The 12,005-nt window shown below is 46.5% G+C and overlaps 1 protein-coding gene across 1 annotated transcript in view; it reads left to right on the plus strand.

Annotated features, from left to right (window-relative positions):
- The window catches only part of RTN1 (reticulon 1), a 116,196-nt gene that overhangs the window by 57,913 nt on the left and 46,278 nt on the right, over positions 1 to 12,005 (plus strand). The window contains exon 2 of the mRNA XM_062494900.1: positions 8,287 to 9,030. Within this exon, the coding sequence (XP_062350884.1) occupies positions 8,287 to 9,030 (744 nt within the window). The remainder of the gene's footprint in view (positions 1 to 8,286; positions 9,031 to 12,005) is intronic.

Raw genomic sequence — 12,005 nt, forward strand, 5'->3', positions numbered from 1 at the left:
TCTTGTATTCCAGCAAAGCTCTTCTCCAACACTGGGTTTTCCCTCCCTGTGGAAGAGCCTAAAGCTGCAGGGCAGTGATTTCTCTCCCAGATTCATCTCAGCATTAAAAGCAGCTGGCATTGGAATTTCTCCCTTTTCCAGGCTGAGGTGGAATCTGTAGCTGTGTGACTAGGGATTGACTTGGAGGAATCATGAAAAACTGAATTTACAAGGAACTGGGACCCAGCAGAGGTGGGGCTGGATGGGCTGAAGGTGCCTGGGATAGGGCATTCCAGGGATGGAATGTGGCCAGGAGAGAAGATGGTTCTGCAAGGGACATTGGAGGACAACCTGCCCTGCTCTAGGGGTAAAAGCAGTGAGCAGCTGAATTTCCTGAATCATGCTGGAAATGGGTTTTAGGTATTTTAAAACTTAAAAGACAAATGAGACTTAGCTAAACACATCCAGATTTTGTGAGATGCTTTGGAGTCTATTGCTCTAAAGGGATTTGGGTCCCATTTCAGGTAATGGAAAAGCATGATTTAGGTGCTAATTCACTTAGTGCTTGGAGTATTTTTGTCGTGGAGCTCAGTGAAGTTTTATCATTCCAGGGAAAATGTGACTACAGTGAAATAAGAAAGAATTAATCTTATAAGTGGGCTTTAATTATCCTCAGGAAATTGCATTTGAAGGTATTTTAGGTAGCATCATGGTGTCATTGAAACCTATCAGCCAGTCATGTTACTATCACCGGCGTGAAAACCTTTTTACAAGAATCAGATTTTCGTTAACTCACTAAATGATATTTATATGTATTTTTTAAATAATGCTGCACATCTAGAAGCATTTGCAAATTTAGGCATGTTTCAAACCATTTTTGTGGTTTCTCTGGCCTCCTTTTAAAATCCTCTGTATTTTTCATGCTGTCCAGAGTACTGTGGAGGGCTGTCACAGACCTTATGTGAGGGTTTTACTGCCAGGTCAAATTGGAGCTCTCTGAGACCATCTATTGAAGCAGAAAGCCCCGAGGGCACGTGGGGGTGGGAAGTGCTGAATCATTTACGATGGGTTCACTTTGCACACTGATGGTTGGCTTTGGGGCACCTGCTCAGCCTCCCCTGCTGGATGCTGTGAGCCTGGAGTCCCGTGGATGCCCATGGGAGCTGAGGATATTCAACAAAGCTCTGCTCCCCTCTTTGACTTGTCATGGTTTGGGGTGCACCATGACACCCTCAGCAGCAGCAAAAAGTGGACCGTGGTATATTTTTGGAGAGGCACTGTCAGGGAAACAATAGCTGCTGTGGTGCAGCATCTGCAGCCAAAAAGATGATGCTGTTCATATCCTGCTGGGATGGAGTGGACCTTCTTGATCTTATTAAAAGCTCAGCAGTGTTTCCTACACATCCCTCCCACAGATGAAGCTGTAGCACTCCACAGCAGAGGTAGGACCTGATCCATGCCTGCCCAGATGTTGGAAGAAACCAGAAGCTGGCTGGGGCAACAGGAAAAGCCCCCAGGCAGTGCCTTGGGGAGAACCATAAAAAGGTGGTGACCTGCCACCAGATGCTCAGGGGAGTTTCTCAACCAGGCAAACTGATGCTCCCAAAGGTGTCAGGGCCTCTGAGGGTTGGATCCTGAAAGGGATTTGTCCCCTGATCCAGTCTCTTTGCTTACAAGAAGGTGGGGAGCTGATAGAGGTTGCTGATCCTCAGCAGCCAAGGTTTTTGGGGGCTGGGATCCCAGCTGACCCCCATTCCCTCGTATATTTATCATGTGGAGGACTGAAATTTGGTATCCCTGGATCTGGAAGCTGCAATGCCTGTTTACAATAGACAGCTAAAGCTGTGGGAAGGTGATGCAACTCCAGCTGGGAGGCTGTAGTAACTCATATCTTCTGCAAAATGACCTGGAGGAGAGGTTTTACAAGCACCAAAGCTTATCATTAACTTGTTTGAATTTAGTACTAGCTTCCATCTCAGGGGGGATGAATCAGAAGCCTCTCCAAAGAAATCAATAGTGTAATGAGTGCGTCAATAGGATTAAGTCTGTTTTTCCACCCTGTCCTCTTGCCCTCCTACCTACAGGAGCCAGCACCTGCCATGGCAATGTCTCCTCTGGTTGCTGCGGGGTCTGGAGGGGAAGGATGAATAACTTGCAGAGCTGAGGCACTGAGTCACTGCTGTCCCCAGGAGCCCAGGAACAGGCTGTCAGCTGCTGGGGACAGCGGGGAGCAGCCTTCCTGCTGCTCTGTGTTTCCCCAGCACGTTCGGGACCATGCGGAGAACCACGGGGGAGGAAGAGCAGAATGGGGCCGTGGACCCTCCCGATACATCCCGCTTTCCTGTAGCACCTATTGTGCGAATGAGTCCCCAAAAGACCCCCGGGGTGTGGCTGTGGGATGCCGTTTGTGGGGATGTATCTTTGTTGCAGACAGGATTAGGAGAGTTCCGGAGGCAAGGAAATTGCCAACCTGTAAAGTGGGTTTGGGAATCCCGAGCTAAAACAAAGAGCACCATCTCCTGGCAGCTGGGAATGGCTGGCACTGCTTCCAGGGATGCACGCCCCGTTGCAGGCAGCTTTGCTGCTCTCTCTGTCCAGCCCGGAGCATCTGGAGGTGGGACAGCTCAGGGCTGACAGCTGTGGCCACTGAGAAAGGCAAGAGGGCACTGGGAGCTGATCCACAGCTCTGTGATGCCTCTGCTTGCCGTGAGAGCTCTCGGCCCTTTGGGTTTCAAGCTCTACTCGAGTTGACGCACAATTGCTAGAGTACTTTTGAGTTTTGTTTGGATATCGAAGTGTTTGGGGTTAGAAAATTCACTCAGAAGGGTCTTGCAGAACTGAGAGAATGAGCCCCAAGCGGTACGCTCAAATACCCCTGAGGGTGGCCAGATTATTTTGAAGCAGTGAATGATTTGGGTTGGGGTTGAGAGATGCCTCTGTGGCTTGTGCAAGCTGCCCTTGCCACTGCCAGGAAAGTTCCAGTCAAGGACATTCAGAAGTCTGGAGCTTTCCTGAGGTTTGGGCTGAATTTGAAATCACGCAGAGAGGGAAAAACAGCTTGGTCTGCATCCAAGAAAATGGTGTGCTTTGAATTTGGAGACCCACTTGGGACTGCTGGGCTGTCTGGGTACAGCAAAGAGGGGAGGAGAAGTGATGTAAGACTGAACACCTGCATAAAGATGTGTGTGGATACAGATGAGAATGCAGTAAGACATTATGAGTTTTGAAAAGGAAAGGAACTGAGTTGGGCAACTGAAAGGGCACAATGAGACATCATGTATCAGGGTCAAAAAACAGGGAAAAAGTCCTTCCCTTTTTCTCCCTCCTTTTTTTTTAGCATAAATGAGGAATAAAGAAAAGCCAACATCAAGCAAAGGCTTTTTACTAGTGGCTGGTGACAAACTTGTAAATTTGGTCCAGAAAAGAAGAGGCAGGACTGTTGAATAATTACTTTTGGTGTGCATTTTGAAGAAAACATGGAGATAAGTTTTCCTAATGGTCATGGCTGAGTGATAAAAACTAAATATCTCTAACTGATTAATTACAGCAGGTCAGGGACTATTGAAGTGGGACAGAGTGGACCTGGGTGGCCATGGGAGAGAGCTGGGAATACCTTGCTTCTGAGAGCTTTCATCCCTGCAGCACTGGGGCAGCCAGTAATGACTCCTGAAGCTCAATATCCAAAGCAAAAAGTCAGAGACAACAATTTAAAAATGCTCCCACTATTCTGCTTTTGTCTGAAAAGGTCGCTGAATTCCTTGATTCCTCCCATTGCAACCAAAAAGGTTTTGTCTTCTCCGCACAGCTCCAGGCTGTAAAAACTGCATCACCTAATTAAAGATTAGTTCTCCCCTCTCTTCTGAAAAACTACTAATTTTGAGCAAATCAGTGACAATAAATACAGAACCTTGCGTTGAGGGGTTGCCAGCTGTTTGGAGGAACTGAAATTTCGTGTCACGGAATCATGGGACGGTTTGAGTTGAAAGGGACCTTAAAGATCATCTTGTTCCAACCCTCCTGCTGTGGTCAGGGGCACCTTCTACTAGACCAGGTCCCTCAAATGTCAGTCTGCCTGTGCCAGTGAAGATCAGCAGAGCTGCATGTGAAGCTTGACAGGTTAATATGAAATAAGGTTATTTTATTAGAAGTTGAGCACAGTATTCTGAACTGATCAATTTTAATAAGGCCAAGAATACTCTGGTTGGGGGGGAAAAAATAATCAGTTTTATTTAAATAAGCTCTTTTTCTTGACTGTGATCCTCAGCTAACTTTTTGTTCCCTGTTCCACTGTGCTGCAGCAATGCAGCTTGCCTTGATCCAAATTGGTCTTCAGCTGCCTTTCTTAAATTAAGAGCTACTCTACATGGAACTGATGATTTCTAAATTATTTCCTGTGTCAATTGCTAAATAGCTCTAAATCCTATTCGATAGGAGAGGATTTCTGGAGCATTCACTCATTCTGAGCAAACAAAACAGTCATTTTCCAATACTTTTTTTTTTCCTTTGCAGTTGATGAAAACACATGTAACTTGCTGAGCATCTCAGCTGGGCTGGAGTGATTGAATCAGATCCATTGCTTCTTAGCTGGTTGCAGGAAGTGAAATTATTTCCCGAGGGCTCGTGTTACAAGAAAGCACAACTGCTGCTCTCAGGAGCTGAATAGCTTTCCTTCACCTGAATTGGCAGGCAAGTTTTTGGGCAGTTTTGAGTGAAATCCAGATTTAAAAAACCCCAACCTTTGTAACAAGGGTAAATTCAGACCTGATTCTGTCATCTGTTACCAGTGCTATTCAAGGCTTCTCCTTCCCACGGATATTGAACCAAATAAACTTAAAGTCAGAGAGGGCATTGCTTAATCACCAGGCTCTGAGTACACTATTCTTCAGCAGAAACCTGCTCAGCTATTATCAGTTTCCATGTCTTTAATAGCCAGTCTAATAGCTGAGAGATTCATGTTTCCCAAATGAGAGGCAGTTTTAGCAATGGCTTTAAATCAATCCCAGTGGAAACAGGGAGTTACATTAAATCCTATTAATTAGGCAATTTCAGCTGTCTTTAGTGCTTTTGACTCTGCTGTCGCCTTGAGAGTTGGGATCCCCATATGTCCTGCTAATGTGAACCCTCCCTTTGCTCACATATCCTGCAACTCTTCCTCAACCCCAGTAGGAAATGCATTTTCTGGTTTAATTTTTATTTGCAAAACTGCTGCAGGAAAAAAAACCAAAAAGGTTTTTGATTGACAGTGATTCCATTCTAGATCAGCTCCTGTGTTAACAACTGCTACAGCACCGGGTTTGTACCATTTGAAAATGTGCTGTTTGTGTCAATGACTATTTCAGGGTAATTTTTTTCTTTCTGAGAAATAACCTGAAGAATAGGATGGTATTTTCTCAACCTCTCTTTATCACCATGGCTCTCCTGTGAGCTGCTCTGGCTGTAACTCCTGCTATGAAGCGCCTGCACACAAATGCATCAGAAACCCTTTCACTGCTCTATTGATCAGCATTGCTAAGAGCTGCAAATGCTTGTGCATCTGGCTCCCATGTACTGTGGACAAAGCACAAATGAAAGCTGTGAACAGCATCTGTGAATATTGCTTTGGCAGTGGCTTCAATCTCCTTTGACTCTGTTTGTGCTCCTTCTGTCCTTGCAGCAGTGGGATGTTTACAGGAATGGATTTTTGCCCTCTGATGGTGTTGGGACAGTTTACTCCTCGTGAGCAGAAAGTGTTCCACAGCCATCTTGAGCTGGTCCACAGCCACTCAGAGTCAGTGGGACTGTTCTAGTGAATTGAGTGGGCTTTGGATCAGGGCCAGGAGGCACTGAGGAAGCATTTAATGAAAGAGCAGCCATGAAACCCCATGATTTAGGCAGCCACTCACCCAGCACAAATAGTAAATTACAAATAGCAGATACTGGCAGCAACAGGCACGAATAGTCTGTAGTCAGCAACTCACAGTCTGGAATATGTTGGCGTAAACAATGCATCGGATAATTCCAGCTAACAAACACATTTGTGAAAATCCAAGCCTGTTCATGGATAATTTTCAAAAAGGCTAGTTCAGCAAGAAGAGCACTTGCAAGGAATAGAACCTTTCCCTTTTAGCTTACTGCTCGTTTAGAAATGTGTTCTGGGTATGAGCTGTCCTTGCAAGGCACTGGCTGCCCTCAGGTCGAACCTGGGTGTTGGGAAGCTCAGTTTATGCCTTATTCTGCTTTGGTTTCACTATGGCTTTCCACTTAGGTTTCATTCTCACATAGCTTTGCTTTTAGGACCAAGTTATTCGGAGCAGTGAGGATGGGAGCTGCCTGCAGCAAGTTATAAAAGCATCTTGCAGCGCTGAATGAGCTGGAAGGAAAATAGAAGGTGAAATTTGGAGTAGGTAAATGTAAAGGTGCATAGACAGAGAGGGGGAAATAAGCCCCAAGTTCACATCTCCACAGGGACCCTCACCACTCTGAGGCAAGAGCTTGCCCTGATGATAAATGTTCCTATGAAAAAGTTCTATGCAGTGCTACACAGCAGTGAGAACACCCAGCTGAAGCCTGGGAATGACTGGGAATGGATGATTTTCCACATGCTGGCTGCAGCACCCCTTGCTCTGTGCTCTCCTGTGGCAAAGGCTGTTACAAATCCTTTACTGAGGGGATGGAGCTGCTGCCAGCATCGTATGTCCAGGAGCAGATTAGCAGGGAGGACTGGTGGGCAGCAGCAGCAGCCAAAGCCAGGGAGGATGGGGACACAGGAGCAGGTAGCACAGGTAGGCTGAAAAGCAAGGAGTGGCACTTCTGGGTTGCTTTTCCCCCATGCTACCAGGTTTCCCCTTGTAATAGGAGGGGCATGTTGTTCCCAGCCTAGATGTGATCCAGGGAAAAGGAATTGCTTCTAAGACATCACAGCACTGAACAGTGCAGAAATATGATGAGGGAAAGGATAACTCTGCCTCTGTGCAGGGCTTGGGGTGTGCGTGTGTCAAATCCAGTGAGGTTGTGCAGTAAAATAAAGCCTTCAGCTACAATTCTGAAGTATTACAGAGTGGAAAATACTGCTTCAGGGCTTGCTAAATGAGCTGTACATCCCTGATGCATGGAGGGCTGTGGGGAAAAGCAGTTGTGGTGGTGTTTAGAGATGGTATCATTCTCTGTGTGTGCAAGGAGGAAGAAAATACTCAAATGCAAATAGCAAAATGTGAGAGCTTTCGCATGGACATTTTCCAGCTTCTGACTTTGCAGCTGCAGCAATGTCCCTTTAGTATTATGATGAAGTCTGCACTGTGTGTGGTAGCCCAGGCACGTGTGGAGCAGGTGAGGAGCCTCACATCTCTTGCAGGTGGTGAGCAGAGGTTAGAAAAAGCCAGCCAGCCCCTGTGATGCTTGAGCACACGAGGAGTTAACAGGCTGCTCCCTCCCATAGGCACCAGCTCCTACAGACATTGGCTTTGTTCCTCCTCATCCCATTCCCTCAGCCCCTGTAGAAATCTGTCTCTCCCACCTCCCTCGTTGGGGATCTCACTGTCCCCGTGGTCGAGCTGTGCTTTGTATGAATGCTGCAGAGGGAGAGTGGCCGCTGCTTCTAATTTAATTAGCATCATCCCCAGGAACTGAGAGTGTGGCAGAGAGAATTAGAGGTAGTGCATGAAAATGATGCATGGGTTTAACCACCTTCATGCCAGCATGATTTCTAGATGTTGCACACAGGCTGCAGCTTTCTGAACATGTGCAAATCACTAAATGAGGATGTTGAGTCTCTGCCTTGGTGTTTTGCAAATTTAGGGTGGCTACTCTTAAGACATAATGTCACCTAAATCTGCTTGCCAGCCTTCCCTCTCAATTTCTGTCCAGGAGAATTCTTTTCATAATGAAAAGTTTCCTTTGGATGAAATTCCTCCAGTTCTGTGTATTTAAAAATAAATACTGATTTAGTATTGGACATTAGATTTCTTTTAAGGATATTGGATGCTGAAACCTGGGTTGGACTTTGAGGGATGTTGTGAGGTTGCAGTCACAGGAGGTTTTTATTTACAGGCTGGGCAAACATTGGCCAGGAATGCTTAGTTACTATCAGGATGCTTACAGCTATTTTAAGATGGAACAGCAGCTGGAATCCTTGTGTGACAGATGTGCCACTATATTGCCCAAAGGTATAGAAAGAGACAGCCCCCAGGACCTTGCAAGCAAAGCCAAGTCTGGTTCACAAACCAAATCTAAAATCAGCAGGGGTTGAGTGTGGCTTTGCAGAAAGCTTGATGCAGAAAGCATGCAGGCATTTGTGTCTTACTGTGCCTCGTGTTTGTGTGTTTGCTTCAGGTGTCACAGGCTCCTCACATCTCTTTGACTACGGCTCCACTGCCAACGGAGGGGACAACTCCTTCTACACCTCCCTGATCTCCGATGTCCACTACACCACCCCACGGGACTCCACCTATTTCACGGGCATCTATCAGCAGGAAAACACTCCCATTCCTTGTTTGGGCAGCACGGAAGGGTTTAATGCTCTGGGGCATCCTGTTCAAGATGTGACTGGGTTTGAGTCCCGTGGCTTGTTTAGCTCAGACTCGGGAATAGAGATGACTCCTGCAGAGTCTACTGAAGTCGACAAAACCTTAGCAGATCCCATGAAAGCAGAAGCTTACAAATACATGGACATGAGTCGATCAGAAGAAATAAAGTACCAAGAAAAACATGACTCTGAGTCAGAAGATGAGAGCCCAGGCCTTAGTGATAAGTACAGGGGAACACCCGCGGGGTCCAGCCACGCCGCTGAACCTCCACGGACACCTTCAGAGAGCCCAAAGACAGCCAAGGAACAAGAACAAGACCTGCTGGAAGACAGAAAGTCTGGGGGTCAGCACAGTGCCTCTGTGGCTACAACCCCCGTCAAGATCACACTCACTGAGACAGAAAGCACCAAGGAAGCTGCCAGCAAAGAGCCGAGCCCGACTCAGCCGGACCCCGGCCTGAAGCCGAGCCGTGAGGTGGTGCCAACGGTGACGGTGTCGGAGCCAGAGGATGACAGCCCAGGATCTGTCACACCACCCTCCTCTGGCACAGGTAATGCTGATGTTGGTGCAGGGCACCGGCGGTTTTGCTGTTCAAGAAGTGGTTGCAACTGTACCCTGCATGTTGGAGAATTGCCATGGGGTTTTTGGGGTGAGTGTAACGGGGTGTGAGAGGACACTGACGAGCCTCCATGCCGGAGGTGTTTGTGCTCTGCAGGACACACTGCTCAGGATGGGCTGCCCTTGCTGGATGGAAAGGGATCCAGGCCTGCTGAGCCCAGTCCTCAGGGATCTCTCCTCGAGGGGAAGCAGTGTGCCTGCAGGCATCACTGGGGTATCTTCATCTAGGCCATGGTTTGAGCTGGATCCTGGTGGTTTGGGGGTCTCTTGGTCACCCTGGCTGTCCAGATTCCCCAAGGGAAATGAGGTGTGTGGGATCAGGGCAATGCAGCTCACTGGGTTCATATTATTAAAATTTTAATGGCTGGCTTGCCATCTCATTGCCCTCACAGAAAATAATCTTAGATCGTTAAAAATCAGTGCTGTTGTCATGTCAAAGTGCTGCTTTTATAAAGTGCTGAGGAGGAACATGCTCTCACCTCATTTGCAAAGTAGACTGGAGGGACAAAGGGCCAGTCTTTTAAAAAGACTCCTGATTGCTTTTTTGGGAGGGGGGTCACCAAAACCCCATGTTTATACATTTTCCTACTGTCTGATTACTGCAGTAGTATTCCTCATTTTCCCTATTATACACTGCTAAAATATAAAAGTTGCACAGCCCTTTAAAAAGGACTAAAGTTCAGTGACAGAAAACAGAATATTTAGACTGAAAATTAGATTTCAGTGTCCTGGATCAAACCCCTGTAACGATGAACATTTGACGAAGAATATCCCCAAGCTGAAACGTCCATTGCTTCAACTTCATTTAGAAGCATAAAAACCAACAAACTAGAATTTCCTTAAAATGGCAGTCTGGCACCCACACTAATTATCTCCCCTTGCAGAAATATTTGGTTCCTACAGAAAAGTGAGGGAGCATTTGTGCACTTCTACATAGGAAAAGGAGATAGAGTCCACCACAGCTGGGAATTTATTCTGCCTGCATCAGCCAGAAACTTTAATGAATAGACTTTACAGCCACATTTTTCTTCTTTTGTTTGACTGAGTGAAATCACACACTGCTCCTGAGACATGCCACTGTTCATCGATTTACACTTTTTGCTACAAGGTAATTAAGGACTTCAGGCACTGTTACTTATTCAGTCCTGGTGATTGTTCAAGGCTGCCTTGGGGATGCTTGGTGTCTGTATCCCACCAAAACTGCTTAGCCATCGTGTTAAGGAAAGAAGGCAGCATCTTCTTCTAGAGGCTGGCTCCCAAGTGGTGTTTCCTCTGGATTTTCCCCCCTTTTCCTGTAGCTGGGAATGTTCCATTTCCAGGCCCCACATTCATAAGTGATGAAGAAATTTAAAACCTGCCCTTGCTATTCCCACACAGTGACCCAGCAAAGTCATGGCTCCTAGATACCCCTCAAGCATTCTGGCAAATCTGCCAGTCAGCCCCTGCTTGGATCAAGACTTTTGAAAACGTTTTGCTTTTAATCACTGGCCCTCATCTTTCTGGGGAAGGAATTCACGGTCTGTTTCTGCGCTGTGCTGGCGCTGAAAGGCCGTGGGTATTTATCCACTTCCCAGTGCCAGTGGTAAATGTGACACCCTGCTGCTGGCCACAGAGGACTGTTTTATTCACCAGGTGAATGCCAGGGCTGGGAGTTACGCACCGCCAGCACAGGGAGGAGTGGGGTGCAGCCCTGGGATGGAGTGTTGCTGCGCTATGAGGGCTGGAAGTCACTCACATGCCTGTTTGGACTCGGGCCGGATTCAGTCGTGGCTCAGGGAGAAAATGCTCTCATGTGGTGATGCAGGAGAGCAGCACAGCTTCCTGCAGCCAGGGAAAGATGCACGAGCTCCCAATGCACCAGAAAACTCCCAGCATCCAGACAGGAGTGCGTTGTAACAGTGCCAGCACCTTAATCCTGTCTGCAGCCACAGTTTGAGGTGCAGAAGGATTTCTTGTGTCACCTACAACCACGGGGATGGAAACATTCCTGCACTCCACTGTGGTACCCAACCCTGGGGATACCTGTGGGCACTGTCCTCTCATGGACCTCTTCACCAGCATCTGTGGGAGGAAACTTGGGGATTTATTTTCCTCTTGGCTTTCTTGACTCCTCGCAACCTGTAATGCCACTTAGAGACCCCATCACATTAATAATGATTTTAGATTAGGGAATGAACACTCAGGATTCCAGAGGAAAAATTTCCATGTGCACTTGATGGCTTTTTCAGTGTGACTTGGGAATTGCAGTCAGAAAATGCAGGCTAGGTTGTTAATATTTTTGGTTTGTTTTGTTTCAAATTTTGGGTAACAATATAGTATTTTTTTAAAATATAGTTCATAATGATATTAAGAATTACAGTATAAAAAATAAAATTGATTTCATTCTTGGACCCAACTGAGCTAAAAGCAAACAGAGAGAATTTGCCACTGGTACCTTGAGAAAAAAAACAAACCTCAAATTAATAAAAAAACCCCAAACAACTAGTCAACTAACCAACAAGAAAAAAAAAATAAAAAGAGAAAAATTTCTGATCTTAATTTTTTTCACACCTGAAAGTTAAAGTTTGGCAAAACTGCAGGTAGCTACCCATGGGTTTTTAGGATCAGCAGAAGCCACCAGCCCCATGTGTGTGTTTGTACCCCAGAACAGATGAGTATGTGTTGGTGGCAATCTGATGCTGTCATGTGGGTCCTGAGCCTATGTTCCTCCTGACTGATGATGTTCCTGGTGAAAACCATGTTGTCGAGCCACTGGTCAAGCACTGACCGGCATTGTCTTGTACCTCAGGCTTTTCTTTAGTAAAGTGATGCTTCTTTTATAAGGAGTAGCTGCACGGGAAATGCTGTATAAGGTCAGGCTGTTATTACTGTTCGTCATCCCAGACTGGGAGACTTTGTGCCTGTGCT

This window comes from Cinclus cinclus, chromosome 6, assembly GCF_963662255.1.
Source record: "Cinclus cinclus chromosome 6, bCinCin1.1, whole genome shotgun sequence".
In the NCBI taxonomy this organism is placed as follows: Eukaryota; Metazoa; Chordata; class Aves; order Passeriformes; family Cinclidae; genus Cinclus; species Cinclus cinclus.